Genomic DNA, 25920 nt, shown 5'->3' on the forward strand with positions numbered 1-25920 from the left:
AAAAATGCTCCAAACCTTTTTTCTAAATGAACTTAATAAAAAAAAAATGAAACGAAATATAGTCACTTTGCCATGACATACAAAACAGAACTATTTTAATAGCTGAAACAGTATGCGCTGTTTTTGGGAGAAGGTGCTCTGTGACAATGCTCACCGTAAATAATACTGATAATAGTAATTATTATAATTATTATTTTAATTTGTAGACTAAATAAATGAGTGCACTTAAGACAGTAAACTGTTTACCTTTTACAGTTTTGGAAATGTCATTCTTAACATAACTCATTTTGGTGATTTGTGATAAGCTTTTCACCCAGAGTTACATGCTGCACTATTAATTTTATTATTAAATAAGGCCTATTGTTACATTGCATTTAGTTTGAGAGCAAAGGAATGACAAAATAACCTGTACATTATTTGTTTTGTATTGCTTTTTACCTTCTCCTCTCCAATACTTTTTTTTATTATTATTCAGGCAATTTTATATTTTGAAAAATATTATTAAATAAAACAAAGCCGTTTGAACAGCGCTCTTCACTTATTATTTTATTTTGGTAACATGACCGCACTTACAAAACAGGCTTCTTTTTAGCGTTTATTTTACATTAATAACCAATAGGATAAAACACAGCTGTGGTGTTTTAGCAGCTAATTTATTGGTGATTAATATAAAATAAAGTTAAAAACTCTGTTTTGTCAGTGTTGCATAGTCTCATATAGCCTACTGAGAAATAAAGTTTAATAAAGGCAAAACAATGCATCCAGCATATAAACAGGTGTCCTCGTTGAATTTGGGAGCGGGGCCACAAATCCGTGAGAGCAGTTTACAAACTGTGGGAACGGATTGCGAAAGCGTGCGCACGGATTATGAATTTGTGGGTATGGATTCAAAATCCGAGGGTACGGTTTACAAAATCTGAGCGCACGGATTGGAAATTCGTGGGCACGGTTTGTTAATCCGTGGGCATGAATTGTTAAACCGAGGAAACAGTTTAAGAATTCGTGAGTACGGTTTATAAACTGAGGGAACGAATTGCAAAACCGTCCCCACGGATTGATTATTTTTCTTCTACAGGTGACGTAAGGGGCTCCGTAGTACGCACCATTGCTGATGTCTTTCTCACCCTACCTTCCTTACGTCACCAAGTCCCTCTGTGTCCAGCAGCACCAGAGTGTGTCCTTCTTTATAGGGGTGAGAGACACACCACATCCAGATGCCTTTGGTCTTTGATTCAATGGTGCTGCCGAGAGCAAAGCCTAAAACAGTCACCATGAGATAAATATCCAAGATGACAAATGCATGTTACATTTAAAGGGATAGTTCACTTTCAGAACAAAAATTTACAGATAATGTACTCACCCCCTTGTAATTCAAGATGTTCGTGTCATTTTTTTTTTCAGTTGTGAAGAAATTATGTTTTTTGAGGAAAACATTTCAGGATTTCTCTCCATATAATGGACTTCTGTGGTGCCGCTGAGTTTGAACATCCAAAGTGCAGTTTAAAATCAAATGCAGCTTCAAAGGGCTCTAAATGATCCCAGCTGAGGAAGAAGGGTCTTAACTAGCAACACGATTGGTTATTTTCTAAAAACATTTACAATTTCTATACTTTTTAATCTCTGCACAGAGTACACGAAGAGCTAGACAAGACGAGCATTTGAGGTTAAAAAGTATATAGCCTAAATTGTAACCGATCATTTTGCTAGATAAGACCCTTATTTTATCAGCTGTGATCGTTGAGAGCCCTTTGAAGCTCCATAGAAGTCCATTATATGGAGAGAAATCCTGATATGTTGTGGACTTTCGCTCCGCCTCCCTCACATCCCTGCACCAGTAGGAAAGTCCACAACACCAAACCCCTGTCACTGATTGGTTGGAACACTGTTTGTTTATCTGTGGAAAGGTTGGTAGTGTCGATTGTTTTTTTGGCATATCTCGGACCCTAGGCTGACCAGAGAGACGCGTTTTTTTCACAGACAATTTATGGGGCAGGCAGCGAGCGGATCGTGAAGAAAGGTCAGCTGAAATTGACACTTTATGTTTTAGGCTAGAAATCGCTGATACAACCTTTAAGTCTGTATGAACAGCAAGAAAGTAGCACATCTGGAGACCTGGGGCCTGTTTCAGAAAGGAGGTTAAGTGAAAACTCTGAGTATGTCAACCCTGAAATAAGGGAAACTCTAGGTTTTCCGTTTCAGAATGGGAGGTTTATCAAACCTGAGAAAGCAGGGTAAGTCAAGCCTGTTTCTGAAAGAGAGGTAATTTATACTCAGAGTCAGTTACCTTGGTAACTTACTCTGTGAATTAAACCTGGTCAGGAGCAGGTTTTATTCTGTAAACCCAGAGTTTCTTTCGGTCTCCTCCCCCTTTTTAAAGTGTAAGTGATGTTAAATACATCGTTCATTCATTTATGCTTCAAAAATGCTTTTCTAAGTGAGTGTTTTGGAATGTAAATTTAGTGCATTTTACTTAAAACAAGAAAAATAATCTTAATGCAAATGGAAACAAGATTATTTTTCTTAACCAATTGGCAGATAATATGCAAAATAAGAAAAAATCACTTATAAAGATTAAATAAACACCTTTTAAAAAAATAAAATTATTGAAATAAATTGCAAAAACAGTAATTTTACAGAGATTTTCATTAAAGGTTTTACAGAAAAAAAAAAAAAAAAACATATTTTACAGATTTTTTCCTTGTTTCAATTAGGATATATTACTTTAATTTTATGTTTTTTGTTTGGCAGCCGTAGCTGCCAGTCGTTTAACCTTTTTTTTTTTTTTTACAGTGTAAAACCCTTATTTGACAGATTTTACCTAGATTATTATAATGAAAGCACTAAATGTTCTACAGAGAAACACTGTTATTTTACAAATCATTACAATAAAAAAAACCTTCAATAAAGTGTCAAAGCATGCTCAAGGTGAAAAATAAAACATTTTATTTAAAAGACAAACTACAAAGTCTGCACAAATGCCATATTAAATTTACATTTTACATTTAAGCTCTTTTTTTTTAAGAAATAGAGTACAATTACATTTAAAATACTATGATGATGAAGAACATGGAACAGTTTAATCAAAATGTTTAATTATATATATATAATATTGCCTGATAATTCACTCACCCCCATGTAATCCAAGATGTTCATGTCTTTCTTTCTTCAAGTCAAAAAGAAATTAAAGTTTTTGAGGAAAACATTCCAGAATTTTTTACCATATGGTGGACTACAATGAGAGCCAATGGGTTGAAGGTTCAAATTTCAGTTTCAATACAGCTTTCAAAGGTCTTTACAAGTTTCCAGTTACCCTTATTCCTTGGCTGGGATCATGTAGAGTCCTTTGAAGCTGCACTGAAACAGAAATTTGGCCTGTTAGCTCCCATCGAAATATGGAGAAAAATCCTGGAATTCCTCAAAAACCTTTTTGACATAAAAAAGAAAGACATTTTTCTTAGAAATGCATCTTGATTTAAGAATCTTTAGATTTTTTTTAAATTGGAAACAACAAGACAATACTACTAAGTAAGAAAAGCATTTTTAGGTGCATTAATTTATTGCACATATTTTCATAATGCAGACACTGTCAAAGTGCCAAAAAATAAATAAATAAATAAATAATAATAATAATAATAATAATAATAATAATGAAATATATTATTATATCACACTAAGGATAATATTATATGTTATATATATATATATATATATATATATATATATATAACCACCACCACCACAGCCATATTTTTTGCCTAAATGCACAAATGCAACTTTTATTCTTTTTCATGTTGGATTTTAATATTCTTCCAGTACTTCCATCTCCTCTTCATCTGAGCTTTCTTGCTGTTGGCTGAGTAGGCGTAAAATGTTCATTTCATTACTCTAATTAAGAAATGCAACTGTTTGGATTAGAGAACATTTAATTATGTGAAAAGACCATTAGACTATGTGGAAAAAGCTGCTGCAAATTGAAATAGACACAGAATTATATTTTAATGTCAAATATTAGTGAAGTCATGTAGCCTACACCCATCAACCCTTTATGCTTAAAGCTTTACCTGGTTGAATTATGTTTTTATACTTCATGTTTAGCTGTTTCATTCTTCTTATTTTTTATTTATTTATTTTTTTGCCTGTGGGATACCATGAAAATGAATAGTTCATTAACTTACTGTTCTGCCAGTTTTTACCTTTGATATTCAAATTATTAATAATTAAATTATTATATTCTCAATAATTATTAAGAATTAAAGTTAAGCATTGGCTCGAAGTATGCAGAGGTCTTTTTGGCGGGAGCTGTTGCCATGGTGAATCATAATTTCGGAGCTCCATTGATCAGGGCTTTTCATAGTCATGGTGCAAGCACTAAACTCAGAGTAAACCTACTCAGAGTGGATTGAACTAACTTAGTTCAGCTGTTCTGAAACCAAAAACTCAGAGTTTCCCATCTAAGGGTAAATCAATTCAGAGTTCAAGTTTAAACTCAGAGTTGGTTGAACCTCCTTATTGAAACAGGCCCCTGGACACACACACACACACACACACACACACACACACACACACACACACACACACACACACACACACACACACACACACACAACCAATCATTCACCCATCTTTCTTATTTTATTGTTTTATTATTATATTGCTCTATTTACTTTTTTGCTTTATTGTTTTATTGCAGTATTATGTTTCCATAAAATACACATTTAAACGCAGTTAGTGTTTTTTAGATATTTAGAGATACAGACACTTTTTCTGTCCTCATCACTGCACATGAGAAACACTTCTCTCACCGGACTGTTGTCCTGCCAGGCGGTTCATAAGGTAAGACTTTCCCGTACGGTAAAGTCCCACCACAGACACCACCACCACCGGCTCATTGATCCCATCCAAAATGACTTTGGCCTCTTTTCTCACACGCAGCTTCCCATTTTCATCGTTTTCAATGAGACACACCGGAGCAGACATGCACCCGCCACACGCCATGACTGCGAAAAATGCGCAGCAGAGACGTTCCTTTAGCCTTTAAAAACAACATTTTACGTAGCCGATCAGTGTATGTTGTTTAAACGTTGTGTCAAGTGTCATAGGTTTCTAAAATAGGTATACAGACTATATTTGACCTCAGATCAAAAGGTCATTAATCATTATGAAACTGATAAACATTGCTTTGCTAATTAGTTGGTAACGTTTACCTCAGTGTTGTAACGTGGAGTTGATGGTAAGCTTAAACGCTAGCTTAAACGTGATTTAACATTAAAACGTAGGCTATATTTATAGTTAATATCTTACCGACAGTTAGACGGCGACGTAAAAAAAAGTCCTGTTTACCGTTGGGTTGGCTCCCAAAACAATCTCGAGCACAAGGTTTGCAAACCCATAGGCTCCTCCTGTGTGATACTTATTTATCTTTTCCACCATAAATGGTACAGAGACGAGGCGTGTTCTCTCATTGGCGAATCAGTGATGCTGACAAGAAAGTGAAACTATAAGTGAGATTGCAGGTTCGGTTCGGTTCAAGTATAGGTCACTGCAGGGATTTCCTAGAAATCGACTGTTTAAAGTCAGCTCAGCTCTAGAACGGTTTGGGCGGATACTTGTAATCAACCCCGTCATTGTCGTAAATAAGACCTGGAATTCCGTTTAATGCATGGTGAGAAGTACCATGGAGGGAGAGAGCCATTTATTCAAAAACAAATGTATAATACAAACTATTATCTTCTTGGAGAGTTCATTGCAACCATTTATTTGTAAAAATCATATGAAATGGAAACCAAACCCAAATATTCACTGAAGAGCATCTTGATGTTCAAGTTGTTGAGGTTTAATATTAGCATTTTTTTTCCCTTTCTATCCTGACTCAATGTTCAGAGGAAAAGGAGAAGAATACTCTACTGGAACAGAAGTTTAAAGATGAAAATAAGAAACACATTCAGAGTCAACGAATGATATTGCAGGCAGAGAGAGAGAGCAATGAGGCTAAAGAAAGGCTTTAATGAGAATCTTAAATGAAGAGATAACAAATCTAAAGTGTGTAGTGTTTACACAGGAAAGAATTAATTCAAATAATTGCAGTACTGTGCATTGAAAGGATGTATTGTGTATCAATACATAAATACATTGTTTAAAGTTGCAAAAGTCCTGATGAGGGGAGTTGCTAGACCTAAAGCTCTAATGGGGCACAGGCCCCCCCATTACTCATATCACTTTTCTTTTTCGAAAGCCAGTTGCATTTACAACACAATTAACTATACAAATATAAAAGAAATACACAGACGTGCGTGGGCATGGATATCTGCGTGCATAGTCTTCGGTTAAACTGTGTTGCTTTTAGAAGCACTTGCCCCAGTAAAAAGGTTCTAGCAATGCCCCTGGTCCTGATATACTGATCACTCTGGCAACAGCTTTGTTCATGACAAAGCCTAGAGGATATGTTACGGTGTGTGAATATGGCATGTCTTTAAACAAAATTTGATACCATAGAAATACCAACACCAATCATTTTTGGGGTGAAGCCTGGTGCGAGCAAAGTTGTTGCCATGCCAATACAATTTAAAGCCCGGCCCAATTTAGAGGGTTGTGATGATTTGTCTTTGACCATTTCTGCTTTCAGGCTGTCAATCTCACTCTGCATCCGGGCAGCCTCCCACTGGAAGCCCAGCTTTAAAAGTGCTTTATTTTCCTATAATACACAAAGAGCAACTAAATAAAGAATGGTCCAAACACAGGATTAGTATACATTCTGTGAACCACAAAATCTTATAAAGCCTGTAATATTTGAGATATTTTGCATTCCTAAATACATTTGCGATGTGTCCATACCCAGTGCTGGGTGAAATATGGACAAACCCAGTGATTAAAAATATAACCCAAACCTTCGGGTATTTTTATTTTACTGTTGTTCAAAAATAACTATATTTCTTGCTTAAAATGAACCAGACTAGGCTGGAAATTAACATAAGTCATAAGATGAGTTAATAATAATTAAATTAAAACTTTTAAATTACTTATTAACAAAATGTTCACTTTTTGATTATTGCTGATGCCTTCAGTAATTATGTGTCTGATTTTTAATTTACAACCTATTTTGGGCAATATAAATCAATTCAAAATTCTTCTTACTCTTATTTTTGCTTCCAGGACTCGTTCATTGTCTCTTCTCATTCTGTCCTGCTCTCTCTCTATCTGATAAATGATATGATTTACATTCTCATCATAGGTTCTCTGCATGTCTTTAAATGCCTGCTCCTGTAGCCGGTTCTGTTCCTTCAGGCTTCTTTTCTGCTGCTTTAGAATCTCTGTCTTCATCTTCTCCACTGCAAAGGGACAAAGAAAACTTTGACATGTGCTTTACTGATCACTCTCACCATAACTCTTGCTTTGTGCATTTTCATTGTCATTGTCAACAACATTCTACTAAAAATATGTGAACTACATAGAAACTACATGGCTGTATGCTTATTTTTATCTGCTTGAAACAGCCAAACACATTCTTTAGAAAGGTGTGTCCACATACTGTATGGTGCATAATGTACATGTACGCAAGCACTTCACATTGTGCATTGTCACTGTCATCCTTTAACACCCCATTCTACTAAAAATATCTAAGAAAACTGCATGGCTACATGCTTGAATTTATCCACCTCTTAGTGGAAACAAATTCCATATACATTTTATTTTGCAGTTTACTTGTGAGTACACACACAACAAGAAAGATATGCAGTATGAGAGCTTATGAAAGTGTGTTGTCTTGTGTATCATATATCATTCTATCAAATATGATCAAAAAGTATGCAGCTGATTTGAACTTTACCCTCTTTCTCTTGTTCTGCTGAATTGAGAGATTCATCAGCTTGTAGAATCATATTTCCAATATCTTCCTTTGTTTTCAAAAACTTGCTCAACACTTCTTCACTCTGTAGACCAAATATATATATTATATTCAAATATTATTTAAAATTGGGACAGTTTAAAATTTGGATTTGTTAAAAAAAAAATAAAAATACATCAAATAGTTTTGTACCATTATTTGTAAGTTTGTTCTTGCTCTGTATTCCTCTGACAGCTGTCTGAGCATGTCTGTGTACTTTTGGGATCCTCCAGGTTTCAGGTATGATCCGTCAGAAATGCCTTTTTCCAGTCTATCAAACACATCACGCAGAACTTCCTCACACTGCATGCGAGATGTTTCATAATTCTGCTGGCACATCTGTTGATATTCCTCATGAATCTTCCCCTAAAAAAACAAGAAGCAATAAGAGAATGTGCACAAAATTAAAGTTTGTGCATTTTTATTTTTTGAACAGTGTGCTCAGCCTTTGTGTAGACCAGGGGTGCTCAATCCCGTTCCTGGAGATCTACCATCCTACAAAAATCTCAAATCTGCAGGTAGGTAGATCTTCAGGAACAGGATTGAGCACCCCTGTCATAGACCAAACTTCTATTTGACCTGTATCCAATTCATATGCCTCTTTGTAGACTATATGCTACTATTGCCAGGTTCCTATTATATTGTGTTTATGTCTATCTGTTGTCTTGCCTGTCTCTATTTTTTCTTTCTCTAAGTCTATCTTAGTTACTTTGATGTGTTTCAGCAGGTACCATGAGCTCTTTTTGGTAGATCTGGTCATTGTCATTGAAGGACTTGGTGATGAAAATGTCAATGGCCGCCTTCTCTGTGGCTGAGTGGATGATGGACAGTTTTGCTGGGTTTATTGGAAGATGAATCAAGTTGAACAACTCAGTCATGTAGATCTGCAAGGCCTCCTCCACTGCACGGACATTCTGGATCTTAGCCAGAGACACGACTGCGTTCTCCAGACATGGAACCTTCCCGGTGCGTATTGCCTCTACGTAAACCTCAGCAAGATTACCCAGAGCTGTCAGGAAACACAACAGTTGAGTCAGCCATCTATTAATTCTTTCACATTGATTGCTTTATGCTGCAGTGATTCATTTTTTTAATAAGAAAACACATAAAATATCCTTAATACCTAACTAATTTTACCAAGGTTGTCCTGAGCTTTAAGTGAATCACACAATAGAAAGCTTTTCAGATTTCTACAGAGTGATAGAAATTATGCTTCTCAAAGATTTTATAACAATGTTTTTATGCATTTGTACTTGTACTTGTACCTGTTCCAATAATTGTACGGCCACCACTGACAGTTTTTGTCTCTGAATTGTTGTAGATGTAGCTGCAAAATGTGTTTGCCTGCTCAAGGAACTTTGAGTCCAGTTCGTTTTCAGTCAGCTGCTCCATTCTCCACATGTCTTCCGTATTAGCAGGCCGAGGGAACACAAAGCACTTCCTCACCGCAAAAAAATTGCGCAGACATCTGCGTGGCAGGTTATACTGTTCAGACTGAGGTGAGCTACCTAAAATTAGATAATTATGAATAATCAGTGATATATTATATTTAAAACTATCAGAGCATGATGCTAGCAGTGGCAAGTTCATGGGTTTGATTAACAAGGAATGCATGATAAAAGAATACCTTGAATAAAATGTAACAAAAAAAATCCCCAATCGGGATGTATAGATTAACGATTAAATTCATTACAGTTTAGTGTAATATTTAATTTACAATTTAATGGACAGGAATAAAGAAATTGCAAATTGAGGTTTAAAATAAGAAATCAAGTAAGCCGGTTTAACCAGATACCACCCCAAGTGCCATAAATATACTTGTAAAGCAATCACATGGCAGCAATTTATCTGCATTCCTTGCATTTTTGTCTCAGAGCCTAAGTATCCCTAATAGAAAGGTGACACTAGTGTTTAGTTTTTAACCAAAATAATTTTGATTGGAATTGCAATGTTAAAGGATAACTATTGCCAAAATGCAACCTGGGCTGTTTTTTTATGTAAATGAGACAAACTTGTATCTAAAAAGCTCCTAAATAGCTCCTAAAGCATATTTCCATATAAATGCATGGCTAATTCGTTGTTTTGTCGCAAGTGAAAAACAATATTAACCTTAGTTGTAAAAAGAGCCTCATATAAGCCTAATATTTCGTCCTATGGAGTCCATTCATTCGCATTTGGAGATCGACACTTCTTTACTGGCAAGACGGCCGCAAGCGGAAACTCAAACAGTGAAAGTGAGTAGAGATCGACCGATATATCGATTTACCGATATTTTTCCCGATATTTAAGCATTTTACCATAATCGGTTATCGGTTTTGTAATATCGGGTTCACCGATAAACGCCGTCATCTTGTGGGCGTTTTGAGAATTAGGTGCATGATTGCCATTGCAGCATGGCGTCTGAGGGGAAACAACAACTGCATGCACAGGTATAAAGTATATTTACTTGCTTTGCTATGTTTAGTAAACTTTATTTAACATAACAGCTATTAATGCACAAATTAGATGTGTTACTATAAATGACTGATATGTAGTTTATGCAGCTTGGCTCTAAGGCAGGGGTTTTCAAACCTGTCCTGGAGCCTCCCCTGCCCTGCACATTTTGTATGTCTCCCTTATTAGGCACACCCAATTCAGGTCTTGCAGTCTCTACTAATGAGCTGATGATTTGAATCAGGTGTATTAGATGAGAGAGACAAGCAAAATGTGCAGGGCAGGGGAGGCTCCAGGACAGGTTTGAAAACCCCTGCTCTAAGGAATAAACTCAACAAACTCACAGAGTCACGCAAGATAATCCGTCAAATCCTGTCACAATAAAGACACAACTTTTCCATGAATTAAATAATATACAACCATGAATAGAGCCCTGCACGGGCCTTAAATCTAAGCCCTAGTCCGGCCCTGGACCGAGATGCACAGGCTGTAGCCCTGCCCTTGTCCAACAGCTTATCAATATTTTTGGGCCGAGTCCGAACCGAAGCCCGTCTTTTTCCGCCAAACAGTTTATACTGTTACAGCCATTAAAATAGACCAGATTTGTTTTTGATAGAAAGTTTATGTTTTTTCGTTTCGTTTTTTTATCAGAATAATTTAAAGAAATGTTTGGAGTTTTTTTTTTAATGTAAGTTTTAGATTTTTAAGTGACATCGATATCCAAGCGGTGTGTGGTCCACAGTGAGTTTACTCAATTTAACCTATATATCAAATCAACACTTTACTAATCTACAATACAATCCACAGATACAAAACAAACATCAATATATCACAATGTTAGATTTAAAGTTTATCACCATCTCAGAAAAAGCATTTCGATAGAAATTCAAAAATAGAGAGATAGCTCTGCTGTGCAAAACCGGAACATGCAAAGTCGCAGTGGTAAAAGTAAACGAATAATGAACAAATATATAAAGAATAAACAATAATATAGAAAACTTCAAAAACACAACTTTACCACATGGCTGGAAATCTCTATGCGGCGCAGAGTGTGAGCGGAGTGGAGCGGCAACAATTTCCCCTCACTGATATCAGAAACACCGCTCCGCGTCAAAAAATATTCAGTAGGCCTATGTTTGAAATGTAACAGTCCTGTTCATAAAATAAAATAAAATAACAGGAGAGTTTCAAACACTAGTGTGCAATCTTTGTTCCTACCACATGCCAATAATTGTCAACATTAAAAGAGTATAATTGCTGCTTTTTGCAGTGCAAAGTTTGTAATGAAAATAACAATACGTTTTCGTCAGTTATTTTACCAACGGATCGCTGCATTTTTGACAGATTTCTGCTCATTCGAAATCGGATACCATTACATTTGTTTTAATGCATTATGGACAGAGTGATTGCGTGTGAATAAGTGCTGTACCTGTTTAAATCATGCTTTCACCTGAAAATATTCAGTATCTAGAAGGAACAAACCAATTCCTTGTGAACTATAATTTACCGCTTACTTGCCTGAATTAAATACAGTCACTATTGAGCGTCTATATGCTCATCAATCGTCTCGTGAAGTCGCTTACATTTTGCTGCTCACTCACCGGGTTGATGCTCATGAAATGCTCCAGCACAGCAACCACATAACGTTTAACAAGATTCACTAAAACACCCCGAATTATATTAACATTTACTATATAAAGATCATTCCGCTAATAAACATTTTCTAAATAAATTTAACTAAGAAATTGAATGTGCTTTGTCAGTACGCATTTCATAATCTAGAACGACAAAAAGTTTTTTTCTTCTTCAAAAACGTAATTGTGATATAACATAGGCCAGAAATTCAATAAAAACGATGTTTTGTTTGATATATTTCAATATTTCAGAATATTACTCAGTAAATTAACATTATACAGCAAATTATTCTTCACTCTTTAGCCTATAAACAGCTTTATAAACCTAATAAAACTGTAGTTTAAAATGAGGTTACATTTCTGCAAAGTTGATATGACTCCTGTGCTTGAAGACAGACATTCTACATTTATTTTGCTTATTGGTAATGTTAGTGTTGCTGCTCATGCTTTTCATAAAATATTTTTATTGTTGCAATATGAATATTAAATTTAACATGAAAGACTGCTAACATTCAACACTTTTTTTTAAGATGACCAAAATAAAAAATAGACAGCAAAGTGAAGTATGGACTTACTTCACTCACTTGAAGATTTTATTTTTGAACAAAAACACTTTAGTAACAGTGCATGTCTTGTATTTTTTGCACTTTCAGACCCCTCTATTTATTGGTGTATAAATAAGAGTTTTGATTTGTATGCAAGGAGGGAGTGATTGTTATAAATAAAACGGTTTGTTCAGTTCAGTGGTGTTGTAATCATTGTGTCAAAAACAGAAGTATAATAGTAAATAAATATCGGTTATGAATATCGGTTATCGGGCACATAAACATGCAAATAATTGGTATCGGGAATAAAAAATCAATATCAGTCGATCACTAAAAGTGAGTTGTTCAAAACCTTTCTCTTTAGTAAACTGCGTGGACACGAACAATGTTCTCAATGCTCGAGTTCATATGTAGAGACCCAGGCGATACTTCAAGCAAAGTTTCATGGTGTGTCGAGCCTTCTTAGTGTTGTAAAAATAGCGATTTCGATGCACTCAAATTTATGCCCCTAGAACTCCCATTCACTGGCCATTGACCACAAAACGAAATCACGGTCAATCTCAAAAACGGCTCATTTGTCGTAATTATGCTTTTAGATATAAGTTTGTCTCGTTTACAGAAAAAAACAGCCCAGGTTGCATTTTGGCAATAGTTATCCTGTAAGAGCATGTTGGAGCAACACTGATGACCACAAAATCATGTGCATGTGCATGCACTTCTCATGCATGATTGTTGCTTCCTCATTAGAGAGAAAACATAGGTTAACACAAAGGTACATCTCTATTATCTCTCTGTTCCTTTGTTTTGCTGGCATGAGTTTTTGTGTTTGACACTGTTTGAAAAACATGCTACAATTTCTTATTTTGTTATAAATTTAATATTGTATTTATAATGAACAATATTGTATTTATAACAAATGTTTGTTTTTAATATTAGGCAGAGCAATGCACTCTTGCTGCCATCGCTCTTTGATCAGACAAAAATAAGATTTTAATTTGATTTTGTGTTACCAGTTTTCTTTTAGTGTTGTAAGCAACCTAGTAAAATGACACTAAGACTTATTCTGGACTAAGATGGAATGAAAATACTACAAATTTGGCAGCATAGATGGCTGAAACAATTTGTGTCTTTCCACGTTATTTCAACAATAAAATTTTAATGATTTCATTCTCATTCAAATGTCCCTGCACTCTGAAAGTAAATATGAACTGTTTAGCATCAACTCTGTTTTTCACCTTGTTTTAATTCCAATGCACCCTCCAGATAGTCATCTGATGTTATTGCTTTATCCTCCTTTATCAGTTGCAGAGTGAAGTCACGAACAGCCCAGACAAACGTTGGAAAAACACGCATGAAATCTGCTGACTCGTTCTCGTGTTGACCCACTTCTGCCTTCACACGAATGTTCTCTGTCAGCTCTGTAACGTAGCTACATTTAGTGCTGGTCAGGAAGAGTTTCACTGCTGATATGAGAGAGTGTTTTCAGTATTACAGTGGATGTGCATGTTTTTCTTTGTTTATATTGTTTATATTGAGAAGGATACTGCAGCTTTTCCAGTGCCGTGTTGTCAATGACCCCTAAGCTGTTGTACACAAGAGTGCTGCTGAGAAGAACTGCCAAACAGAAAATCCATGTGTCATGTTTCTCATCCCCCTGAAATATTAAAAGACTACAATAAGCAGCTGTGTATTTAGGCCTACCTTTACTAGCAACAGACTATTTACACATGAATTAGTTTAGTTTAAAACTGATCTGTGGCCCTGAGCAAAGTTTAAATAATATAAGCATAGAAGTAAATTGATTAACTAATGAAAATTAAGAAAGCACAGATCAGGTGTTCTTAGATTCTGTTGCTAAGGAGGTAATATTGCTATGAAAACATAATTGTGAATGCTTTGTGCTTTTCCTCCACCTTCTTTACGTCACCAAGTCCCTCTGTGTCCAGCAACACCAAAGTGTGTCCTTCTTTTTTGGGGTGAGGGACACACCACATCCAGATGCCTTTGGTCTTTGATTCAATAGTGCTGCCAAGAGCAAAGCCTGAGACAAACACATTAATCAAAAACCAATGAGGACGCCCAAGATGATAAAAAAATATATATATCTTTAAAATATCTAGATGACATTTGGTCCTCACAACGATAAATATTTACACACACATTAGCTCATTATCGTAGTTACTGCACATGAAAGACTTTACGCTATTTCATTCAGCAGCACCTGACTGTTGTCCTGCCAGGCGATTCATAAGGTAAGATTTTCCCGAACGATAGAGTCCAACCACAGACACCACCACCACCGGCTGATTTATCCCATCTAGAATGTCTTTGGCCTCTTTTCTCACACGCAGCTTCCCATTTTCATCGTTTTCAATGAGACACACCGGAGCGGACATTAATCCGCCACACGCCATGTCTTAAAAACAACGCAAAGTTACATAACAAAATAAACAAATTCTTATTTTATACTAACAAAGCCATTCTCAAAAATAATTAAACTTAAATACAAAAAAAAAAAAAAAAAACTGACTGTTTATTAACTTACCGAAAAGCAGTTAAATGGCCAATTTTTTTGTCACAAAAATATGTTTTTATAAACTCTTTGGAGTGTCTTCTTGTCCAAAAGGTTTGTTACCTGTTATCTAACTGGTACAAAATACGGATATGCGCTATATGGGAGTGATGCTGTCACGAAGTGCAAGTATGCTTGTTATTGGATAGTAGCTGGATCAGGTGACTCAGAAACCATCAGTTCAACTCATCTCAAACAATAACTTACCTGAGAACTACACTAGAGTGCGAGACAACAACGGTAAGATCTTTTACTACACTAAAACGTGTATTTTAGGGCTGTATAAGCTATATACAACACTTAAAATATACGTTTACAACACTAGGCAATGAACTGTCCTGATTCAATTTCTATAGGCTTTACTGTTGCTGTGGGAGTGACGGTAAATTGTACATCTTTCTCTTTTGACTGATCCATCTCTGTATGTTTACGCTTTTTACAAGTCGTGGAAACGCAATAGTGGATTTTTCTGTTGCTTTTGGGGTAAACTGGAAAGCAAAATAATATTTGCTATTATCTTCCATGTACTTTATAAGCTTTTTTACTTCTGCCTTCCAAACGCGGAAACCTCATTCATTGTCTCCGGGTGGGAGGGGCCTGTCAAGTGTCAATCAATTACGTTGTGCTGGTTAGAAGTGATTTGCCTTCTCTGATTATTGTAGCTGACAGGATAGTAGGCTAAAAGTGGTGAGAGATAACTCTTGTCACATGCGTTTTCTCTGATCTGATTTGTTAAAACCCTGTTGAAAGAAAAACAGCTAAAACCAGCCTAGTCTGGTTGGCTGGTTTAAGCTGGAAGTAGCTAGTTTTAGTTGGTCTCCCAGGCTGGTCAGACTGGTTTTAGAGGGGTTTTGGCCAGTTTTTCAGCAGGGAACTGTTCCACTTAGGCTGGTTTTAGCTATTTTTTCAGCAGGTTAGGTGGTAAAGATATGTACAAGCAGTATTAATTAAGATATTAGCATAACATTTCACCTAGCCTACCTGACCATTAATGATAAAAACAAACATGAATGTTGTCAAGATTCTTGCCCTGGAAATCGTACTCGGTTACTAACGTAACCTCTGTTCTCTCTAGAGAGGGAACGAGTACTGCGTAAGTATCTTACGCTAGGGGAAAATCCTTTTCTGCGAGATATTGAAGCCAAAAATTATCCTTAATTTTGAAATAATGTAAAGCGCGTTGCAGCAGCATACAGACATAGGCGAAACAGCTTGCGCGCCTATTGGCTGCTCTGCGGCAACTGCAGCAGCCTATTAGAGCTAGGCCTGACGCGACGCCAGATCCATTGGGGGCATTTCGCGCCCTTTGCGTCGCTTCGCGCCCTTTTCGTGGCTTCCCGCCTAAAAGGGCGTGGTCTAGGCTTATAAAGACCGCTCGTAGGCAGCTATTATCTGGTTTTTCATCATCGAAGCAACCAGAGCATGCGCATGCACGGCAAGATACGCAGTACTCGTTCCCTCTCTAGAGAGAACAGAGGTTACGTTAGTAACCGAGTACGTTCTCTTACGAGAGGTCTCTCGTACTGCGTAAGTATCTTACGCTAGGGGACTCAGTGTAAAACGCCGTGCATGCTGAGATCTGACACCAAAGACCCAAGGGCAAAAGCCCGGGGTTCATACAGTTCATAATCACCTATAGAACTCACAGGGAGTCCGGGGAAGAGGGAGGGGCAACGCCGTACTCTTCCACATAGTGCAGCGTCACTCAGACGCTAAGTAAACGTACATACATGGCGGGGTTACGGCCTGAGCTGACGTAAGAATAAGGGTCTTCACACAGTTTGTCCAGACACATCTTGTGCTATTACTTTCACTGTCGACCCTAGAGCTGTGCTCAGTAGACGCAGCATTCCGAGCTGATAACATCAGGTCAGACACCACTGAACATCTAGACTGACAGCAATCTGGCCTGTAAGGCGGGAACCTCCAGGTTGTAAAACCTTATAAATGTAGACGGAGAGGCCCAGCCCGCCGCCGTACAAATTTCTTGCAAGGCAATCCCACTCGACCAAGCCCACGATGAGGCCACGCCCCTCGTGGAATGTGCTCTGACGCCTAGCGGGCACTGCATGCCTTTGGAAGCATATGCCAGCGCAATAGCATCAACTATCCATCTGGATAAGCTCTGTCTCGACGCGGCCAGTCCCTTGGGACGCCCGTAAAACGAAACAAAAAGCTGCTCTGTTTGTCTAAAAGCTGACGAGCGAGACACGTAAGCTCGTAATGCCCTGACTGGGCATAGGAGGCTCACGTCCGTTTCCTCATCAGTGACCGGTAGGGCTGACAGCGCGATGACCTGTGCCCTAAACGGTGTGTTGAGGGATTTTGGAACGTAACCATGTTTGGGTTTGAGTATGACTTTAGAGTCGTTAGGTCCAAATTCCATGCACGTCGCGCTCACAGAGAGTGCGTGCAAATCCCCTATGCGCTTCACTGAAGCGAGAGCCAGCAGAAACACAGTCTTAAGAGACAGGTATTTCAAATCAATCGTCTGCAGAGGCTCGAATGGTCCACCTTTCATGGCCTCTAGTACCACAGAAAGGTCCCATACGGGGACTGAGGGAGGTCTGGGGGGATTTAGTCTTCTAGCTCCCCTCAGGAAGCGAATAACTAAATCGTTCCTTCCTATTGACTGACCTAGCGTTGTGCTCGAAAACGCTGTTATGGCCGCCACATAGACTTTGAGTGTGGACGGGGTTCTGCCCTTGTCCAGCAGCTCTTGTAGAAAGGAAGCACCTCCATCACACCACAGTTAGTGGGTGACGAGCCGCGGGCTGCGCACCAGCCCGAAAACACTGACCATTTTGAGGAATAGAGCCGTCTCGTAGAAGGGGCTCTAGCCTGCGTGATCGTGTTTAATACTCCTTTAGGGAGTTCATCATATATTCGCTGGTGGCCCAGACATGAAGGGACCACAGCTCTGGGTGAGGATACCAAATCGAGCCGCTGGCCTGAGAGAGAAGGTCTCTCCTCACTGGTATCGGCCACGGAGCGGCGCTCGTCAGCTGCATCAGCACTGGGAACCAGGGCTGGTTTTCCCAAAACGGCGCTATCAGCAGTATTGAACATCCTTTTTCCCTGACCCTCTCTATCACCTGAGGTAGGAGAGAGACGGGGGGGAAAGCATAGAGATGATGGCGGGGCCATTCGTGGGCCAGCGCGTCTCTGTTTTTTGAGTAAAATTCCAGACAGTGAGCGTTGTTCGGAGACGCAAACAGGTCTACTTCCGCTCTGCCGAATTTTTTCCACAGTAGTTGTACTGTCTGTGGGTGTAGAGACCATTCGCCTGCTGGAACATTGTTCCTGGACAGTCTGTCTGGCCCTATGTTTAGAAGCCCCGGCACATGCGCTGCTTTCAGCGAGCGCAGGTTGCGCTGAGCCCATACCAGGAGGCGTTCTGCAAGTCTGTATAGGTTTTTGGACCTGAGACCGCCCTGGCGATTTATATAGGAAACCACTGACATGTTGTCCGAGCGGACTAGTACATGGTTTCCTTTTATTTGGGGACAGAAGCGCATCAGCGCGTTCTGTACTGCCAGCATTTCGAGGTAGTTGATATGCAGGAGCTTTTCCCGTTCTGACCACTGGCCAAAAGACGGTCTGCCCTCGAGCAGAGCCCCCCATCCCGAGGTGGACGCATCCGTAGACACCACTTTATGAAGGCATCTTTAAAAAGACGCTTTGCTCTTTTCTTTTCGCAGCGGCGACACACACTGTAGATTATAAAGGATATAGGCGCCGGAAAGCGCAGCAGGAAGGCACGGAAGGCGGCGTGGCCAGCAGCTTCAGTGGCTCGTCCCGCTGAGATGCTTGCAGTCGACGGCGGCTTCTTCTCCGGCTCCAGCGATGCGTGTGCTTCGCTTGAAGGATGAAAAATCAGATAATAGCTGCCTACGAGCAGTCTTTATAGGCCTAGACCACGCCCTTTTAGGCGGGAAGCCACGAAAAGGGCGCGAAGCGACGCAAAGGGCGCGAAATGCCCCCATTGGATCTGCCGTCTCGTCAGGCCTCGCTCTAATAGGCTGCTGCAGTTGCCGCAGAGCAGCCAATAGGGGCGCAAGCTGTTTCGTCTATGTCTGTATGCTGCTGCAACGCGCTTTACATTATTTCAAAATTAAGGATAATTTTTGGCTTCAATATCTCGCAGAAAAGCATTTCCCCCTAGCGTAAGATACTTACGCAGTACGAGAGACCTCTCGTAAGAGAACCTGGTTCAGTTTGGCCAACAACAAACCGCTTTTGTTCCTCAGACAGTTTTTGCATTCTTCTCCTTGATTTGTTCTAACTTTTGGAGGTCTTTAGTACTCCAAATGTTTTTCCCGGTTCAACCGTTTAGTACAGGCCAAAATATGACAATAATTAATTGATCATTTCCAGCAGCAATAATCAGCGAAATATGCGTTTCATTCAGTTCAGTGGCACCAATATGGTCGGTTGATGATGCGACATGAAAACTCTATATTTCCGATGTAAAAGAAGACAATTAATAAAAAGTGCTTTAAATAAGTGATAGAAAGCAGTAAAATAAGCAACACTTTGCGTTTTATTATCAAATTATTAGTGGTGGGCCGTTATCGGCGTTAACGTGCTGCGTTAACGTGAGACTCTTATCGGGCGATAAAAAAAATATTGCCGCAATCTATTCTCAAAGTTGGGTTGGGAGCTGGGTCTAAACTACGTAGACTTTCACCTTGATATTTTAGTGTGGATGACGTATACCTAGTCGAATTGCACTGTAGGGGGCGAGAACGAGTCTTCAACGTCTGTGAAATTACCACATCATATGAGACGTGCAAACATAGCTGCAGTTATGAAGCCGCTTCAGGGCAGGTGCGTTGCTAGACCCTTTTTACTGGGGTGTGCCCCAGTGAAAATCAGCTGTGCCCCAGTAAAATCTCAAGTTTGAGTTATAATTTACTTTGATAATCCCGAAATAAAGACATTAAACTATATGCAATAACTGAATTGACGCTTCTAAAAGCAACGCAGTTTAATCGAAGACTATGCACGCAGATAGGCTATCCATTCCCGTGCGCGTCTGTGTATTATACGGCAACGCGCACGTCGTACAGCCTTTTGCGCAGAAGTACTTGGTTACACAAGTTTGTATAGGTAATTATGTTGTAAATGCAATTGTCAAGCAGTGGAAACAGGAGATGAGCGCCTGATTAATCTAGATTAATCTAGATTAAAAAAATTAATCTATGCCCACCCCTACAAATTATATTTGTAATATGTTGGCACTGGTAGCCTTGTGGGCAGTGCGCTGACATTCAGTGCTGTTTCGCTCTGGGCGTCCCGTGTCCAAATCGCTTCCTGTATATATCTAGATATCTCGCAATTTTGGAGCATGTGATTTTCTGATCTGACCATGATGAATGAATTATTATGCTGGGTAACAAGTAGCCTATGGTTTGAATTTTTAACAAAATACAGAAACTCAATGAAAATTCTGTCATAATTTACTTCCTTGTGTTGTTTCAAACCTGTAGGAAATTTGTCCATCTTCTGAAAACAATTATTTTGTACTTGAATATACAGAATGAGCTAAAGAGAGCCAGCATGTCTAAAACCAGACTAATGCCTTCACCTGTATGTTTGGTGGAGAATGTGAACGGATCACTCAGCATCTGTAAGGATGCCCTAGAGTTCCTGAGTAGGATCAGTGAGCCGGTGGTGGTGGTGTCTGTGGTGGGACTCTATCGTACAGGGAAGTCTTACCTTATGAACCGCCTGGCAGGACAACAGTCAGGTGAGGTGTTTTAGAAGAGTACTTTACCATTACCAATGTACTACCAATGCAAGTAAGTTCTCACAAAAGTTGCATTAAAATGAGCAGTTATATAAATATAATTTGCTTGTTTCAGGCTTTGCTCTTGGCAATGCTGTTGAGTCAAAGACCAAAGGCATCTGGATGTGGTGTGTCCCTCACCCAAATAAAGAAGGACACACTCTGGTGCTGCTGGACACAGAGGGACTGGGTGATGTTGACAAAGTAAGGACAAGTATGAAGATGTAGATTTATTAATCTTCTAAATATGCATTAATGTGTAGGTGATTTGATCTGAAGCCAATGTGTGTTTCAGGGAGACTCTAAGAATGACAGCTGGATCTTCTGTTTGGCTGTTCTGCTCAGCAGCACTCTGGTGTACAACAGCCGTGGCATTATCGATAACAATGCATTGGAGAATCTACAGTATCCTTTTTTCTGCCACATGTAATCCTCTTTCATGTATACAAACTTTGCAAGAGGTTTTTATTTCTTAATGTGCTGCAGCTACATTACTGAGCTCAGTGAGCATATCAAGATCAGATCACCATTATCTGTACCAGAAGAAGCAGCTGAAGAAGTAGAGGATTGTCAGTTTGTGCGTTTTTTTCCATCATTCATCTGGGTTGTGAGAGATTTCACATTGGAGTTGGTAACTGATGGAAAGAAAGTGACAGAAGATGAGTACCTTGAGTTTGCACTGGATCTAAAGAAAGGTATTGAAAAGGAATTACAAGGTCCATTGATTGTTTTCCCCCTAACATTGTAAATGCATAGATTTAGAAATAATGAAACCTAAAAAGCCTGGTAAAATCTGGTTAGGCATATGTGACAGATAGGTCTGACTATTGATTTAAGTTCAGTTAATTCAGCTAATATGTCATTTTATAGGTAAACAAGACGTGACTGAAGAATGAAAATAGAAAATGTTGACTCTTTTCTCGTAACTTCTTTTCTCGTAAAACTCATTTAGGTGTGAATAAGAAATCCAGCGACTACAACCTGCCTCGTCAGTGCATCCGAAACTATTTCCCATCCCGGAACTGTTTTGTATTCCCATCTCCTGCCTCGCCTGAAAACATGATACACTTAGAAAACTTAAAAGAACAGGAACTTGTGCCCGATTTTCTGAAGGTCACAGGTCGATTCTGTGACCTCATCTTTCACAAGAGTTCTGTGAAAACACTGAAAGGAGGACACATTGTTTCTGGCAAACGTGAGTGTCTCACCAATTTAACAGTCACTGATAGATATTCAAGTCCAAAAGCCTATTAAACAGGTACATTTATTTATCTGTTTGTGCATTTTGTCAGTGCTTGGACGTCTGGTGCAGATTTATGTGGATACAATCAGCAGTGGTGAAGTGCCCTGTCTGGATAATGCAGTTGCTACTCTTGCAATTTCAGAGAATGAGGCAGCTGTTCAAAAAGCTTTAAATGTATATCAAATTGGGATGGAAGAGGTAAGACATAGAGTCTCCTATATTCAATACTGTCAATGCAGTTACGTCAAACATCTGAAGCTCCTTTAACCTTTCTCAGTGGTTTGCATCTATACAAATACACTTCTGAGGTATGACTATTCAAATCTCAGGTTTCTTTTGACCAGAGACAGCTTTTTAAAACTTACATTGTTTATGACAGTATTCAGTAATAGGTTAGTCGATAGTTTTTTTCACATAAGTCAAACAAAGCTGAATAGTTTTAGTTTAGGTACCACAGTTGTTGCAGCCATTCAGTGACAAAGTACATGCACACATACTGTTTTGCAGATGAAAAACAAGTTCCCAGTAAGTCTGATGGACATTACCTTGGAGCACCAGAAGTTGAGCAGTCTGGCCATCTCTGAATTCATAAAACGCTCCTTTAAAGATGAAAAGGGAGAATACCTAATAAAACTGATGGTAAGCTTCAAATCACTAACAAACTCATTTTAGCATGCAGACATATGTGACCCTGGACCACAAAACCAGTCTTAAGTTGCATGGGTATATTTGTAGCAATATCCAAAAATACATTGCATGGGTCAAAATTATTGATTTTTCTTTTATGTCAAAAATCATTAGGATTTTAAGTAAATATCATGTTCCATGAAGATCTTTTGTACATTTCCTAACATAAATATATCAAAACTTTTTGGATTAGTAATATGCATTGCCAAGAACTCTCAATATTTAGATTCTATCCTAGCAAACACACATCAATGGAAAACCTATTTATTCAGCTTTCAAATGATGTATAAACCTTAATTTCAAAATACTGACACGGATGACTGGTTTTGTGGTCCAGGGTCACATATGACAATAATTATAGTTTGAAGTTAATTTTAGTTTCTTCTCATTTTGTATTTGTTTAAAGTTTAATACCAAACTTTGAATAATATAAAACATGGTGTGCAGTACATTCAGGCTTTGAATGTGTGTATTCGTGCATGTTTGGGATTGTATTTCCATGTGTTCATATATTTTATAGGAAGCTGTGGGTAAATGCTATGTAGGCCTACTGCAAGAGAATGAGATGGCATCAGATAAAAAGTGCAGAGATCTGCTGAAGAATCTGTTCTCTGATATGAAAAAACGTATGCAAAATGGAGAGTACAGTCAGTCTGGAGGATATGAACTCTACTGCAGAGACAGAGACGCCATTGTTGAACAGTACCGCAGAGAACTCAATAAAGGCATATCGGTAAAGGCATATATTTTTCCTTATGTGTGCTATAAATATGTTTTAATAATATTGATGTTTATGTGCAGGCTGAGGCCATGTTGAATGAGTTTCTGAAAGACCAGGGACCTGAAGCAAAAAGCATCCTCTACATTGATACAAAACTCACTGAAAATGACAGAAAGATTCAAGGTAAAGTTTTATTAACAATCAGCCTAATTAATATTTCTCAGTGCCTATAGCTATTAATTCCTGGAACTTTTGGGACTCAGAAATCTAACCTGTTCCACCTTCCAAGGTGTTTGATGTTGCCTCATGTCCAAGAAAAATGTGTCAATATTCAGATCCTAAAAATATTTTAGCATCTTTAAAAACAGTAAATGTCACATAAAGGAAATATTGAGTTACATGAGAGACATTTTTTAAATATATAATAAGCAATAACAAACCAGCATATGTGCTGTGCTACTGAATGTCAGTATATTGCCTGTAAAAAATTACATAACTTCATCACATTGTCTTTTCTCTTAATGTCTCAAATAAATGGTCAGAGGTGAAAGAGAAGAGGGCTTTGCTGGAACAGAGGTGTAAAGAAGAAGAGGAGAAACGAATTGAGAGAGAGCTAATGTTGCAGGAAGAGAGAAAACAGCATGCAGACAGGATGCAGCAGATGCAGGAGAAGTTAGAATCAGAGATGAAGCAGCAGCAGCAGGAGATGGACAGAGCTGTGGAGAGCAAACTGAAGGAGATGGGGGAACTGCTAAGCAAAGGCTTTAAAGAGAAAGCTGACCTCCTTGAGGCAGAGATAAACAATCTAAAAAGAGAAAAGGAAGAAAAAGGTTTTGGTGGTTTAAAGGATTTGCTGGCGGTACTTTTCAGCAATATGGAAAAACTCCTTCCTCTAATGCTCGAGTTCAGAAGAAAGAACAGCAAAACATGAGCACTTGTCATGTTCAAGTCATGTATTTTTAACATTCTTGTTCTTATAAAAAATGTAGCTAAATCAGTCTAAGGTTTGGATGATATTTTGATTGCTTATGAGTAGTGTCCAAATTGTTGTTCGTGTAAGAGAGAAAGATACTGCAGATTTTCCAGTGCTACGTTTATTTCATAACCAAATGTGCGTATGTAAATGCAGAGTTACTGAGGTAATGTAAATATTATTAGATTTTTTAGGCCACTGAAATGGATAACTTCAGTTGCATGATTATTATGCATGATAAATGATTATATATATATGATTATTACTCCTGAAATAGTCAATTATTGTCATGTTTTGGTCTGTACTAATCGATCGGGCGAAAAGTTGCAGGAAGAGTGCAATAAACTGTCTGAGGAACAAAAGGTGTTTGGTTGGTTTGTTCTTATCATTTCCAGTCAGGAATATTATGGTAATATCTTAATTAACACTGCTCATACTTATCTTTAACACCTATTAACTTGAGTTTGTTAAAATATTACTAAGTCCTTCTCTATATGATTTAGCATCTTCCACAGGTTTTTTCCATAGTTTAGACAGCATAAATTAGCAAAACAATGTATTCAGTAGTACATTAACCATGCAATCCATGCTGTTGTTTACATCCGAGTATCGGCAATAGTATCGCATCCAGGTAACTGACCAAATCGTGACATAAGTGCAAACCCTCTATAGTAAACACTCAATTTTCAGTTAAAGTTAGTTGATCATTGCTTCATTGCCTCAGTCATCGTCCAGCTCAGTTCAGTTCAAATAGGCTATCTGTAGAATCAATTCAACAACATTGCCACACTCAAAAAAGTCAACTAGCCACTTGTTTGATTTGCAAAATACAAATATGTCTGATTAATACGATTATAACGAGTTTACTTCTGTTAAATGATTGATTCTTGTTAGTTGTAACTAAATTAAGAAATAATCAAATGAATTAGATCAGCACTTGTTGATTCAATGAGCCCGAGTCGCTTCATATCAACAACTCTCTCTGATGAGTCACTGCGCATGCGCAGTACTGCGACGGAGTCACGTGGGTACAGACGGCTGGAAGCGCCAGCGGTTTGAACTGCTGCGTTTAAACGTTCTTCATCCTTGATATTGAGGGTAAGTACTTTATTGATATAATGTTCCAGTTTGCACTTAGTAACATGGGATAATAAGGAATTACACACTGTAGCGATGTTTCAAAGTAGGCTTATGTAAATTCCGTTGTCTTTGTCGATACAAGTTTCACCCTAACGTTAATATATCCGCTACAATTTGTGCATTTCTGTCACAATTCAATGCTAACCACGCCTATTAACTAATAACTATTAACCACATAACCTACGTTAAACCTGAAGTCTACCCCAACATTGGGAGAGGAAAGACTGCACAGTCGAACACACCATGCACTCGTTTTTCTGTTTGTAAGTTAATGTAATGCTATTTATACGCTTTACTTTTAC

At 38.2% G+C, this 25920-nt stretch overlaps 3 protein-coding genes across 3 annotated transcripts in view; 1 reads left to right on the forward strand and 2 right to left on the reverse strand.

Annotated features, from left to right (window-relative positions):
- The window catches only part of LOC141343691 (guanylate-binding protein 3-like), a 15647-nt gene extending 10276 nt beyond the window's left edge, over nucleotides 1–5371 (reverse strand). The window contains exons 1-2 of the mRNA XM_073848315.1: nucleotides 4803–5371; nucleotides 1130–1257 (exon numbers count right to left, since the gene is read on the reverse strand). Of these exons, the coding sequence (XP_073704416.1) occupies nucleotides 1130–1257; nucleotides 4803–4995 (321 nt within the window). The 5' untranslated portion in view covers nucleotides 4996–5371. The remainder of the gene's footprint in view (nucleotides 1–1129; nucleotides 1258–4802) is intronic.
- Nucleotides 5372–6216: 845 nt separating this feature from the next.
- LOC141344260 (guanylate-binding protein 2-like) lies at nucleotides 6217–14905 on the reverse strand. The gene is made up of 10 exons (XM_073849092.1): nucleotides 14713–14905; nucleotides 14405–14532; nucleotides 14036–14145; nucleotides 13727–13920; nucleotides 9145–9387; nucleotides 8611–8888; nucleotides 8033–8245; nucleotides 7823–7925; nucleotides 7132–7325; nucleotides 6217–6691 (listed from the first exon to the last, which is right to left on the reverse strand). Exons 1-10 carry the CDS (start codon nucleotides 14903–14905, stop codon nucleotides 6470–6472), a joined length of 1878 nt encoding a protein of 625 aa, XP_073705193.1. The 3' UTR covers nucleotides 6217–6469.
- A 5720-nt stretch (nucleotides 14906–20625) lies between these two features.
- On the forward strand, nucleotides 20626–24436 carry LOC141344473 (guanylate-binding protein 3-like). Its single transcript, XM_073849366.1, has 10 exons — nucleotides 20626–20815; nucleotides 20931–21058; nucleotides 21150–21259; nucleotides 21341–21549; nucleotides 21807–22049; nucleotides 22147–22295; nucleotides 22605–22736; nucleotides 23305–23517; nucleotides 23586–23688; nucleotides 24048–24436. Exons 1-10 carry the CDS (start codon nucleotides 20626–20628, stop codon nucleotides 24434–24436), a joined length of 1866 nt encoding a protein of 621 aa, XP_073705467.1.
- The last annotated feature ends 1484 nt before the right edge of the window (nucleotides 24437–25920 follow it).

This window comes from Garra rufa, chromosome 10 (genome assembly GCF_049309525.1).
Source record: "Garra rufa chromosome 10, GarRuf1.0, whole genome shotgun sequence".
Classification (NCBI taxonomy): Eukaryota; Metazoa; Chordata; class Actinopteri; order Cypriniformes; family Cyprinidae; genus Garra; species Garra rufa.

What these genes read in the sequence shown, in the direction of transcription:
- LOC141344260 (XM_073849092.1), bottom strand. Translation starts at nt 14,905, where the DNA reads ATGGCGTGTGGCGGATTAATGTCCGCTCCGGTGTGTCTCATTGAAAAC. An exon ending in GACTTGGTGACGTAAAGAAG is followed by an intron (nt 14,146 to 14,404) that starts GTGGAGGAAAAG and finishes TTAATATTTCAG; the next exon opens with GGGGATGAGAAACATGACAC. An exon ending in TGCATTGGAATTAAAACAAG is followed by an intron (nt 9,388 to 13,726) that starts GTGAAAAACAGA and finishes ATCTAATTTTAG; the next exon opens with GTAGCTCACCTCAGTCTGAA.
- LOC141344473 (XM_073849366.1), top strand. Translation starts at nt 20,626, where the DNA reads ATGTCTAAAACCAGACTAATGCCTTCACCTGTATGTTTGGTGGAGAAT. An exon ending in CCTGGCAGGACAACAGTCAG is followed by an intron (nt 20,816 to 20,930) that starts GTGAGGTGTTTT and finishes TGCTTGTTTCAG; the next exon opens with GCTTTGCTCTTGGCAATGCT. An exon ending in ACACATTGTTTCTGGCAAAC is followed by an intron (nt 22,050 to 22,146) that starts GTGAGTGTCTCA and finishes GCATTTTGTCAG; the next exon opens with TGCTTGGACGTCTGGTGCAG.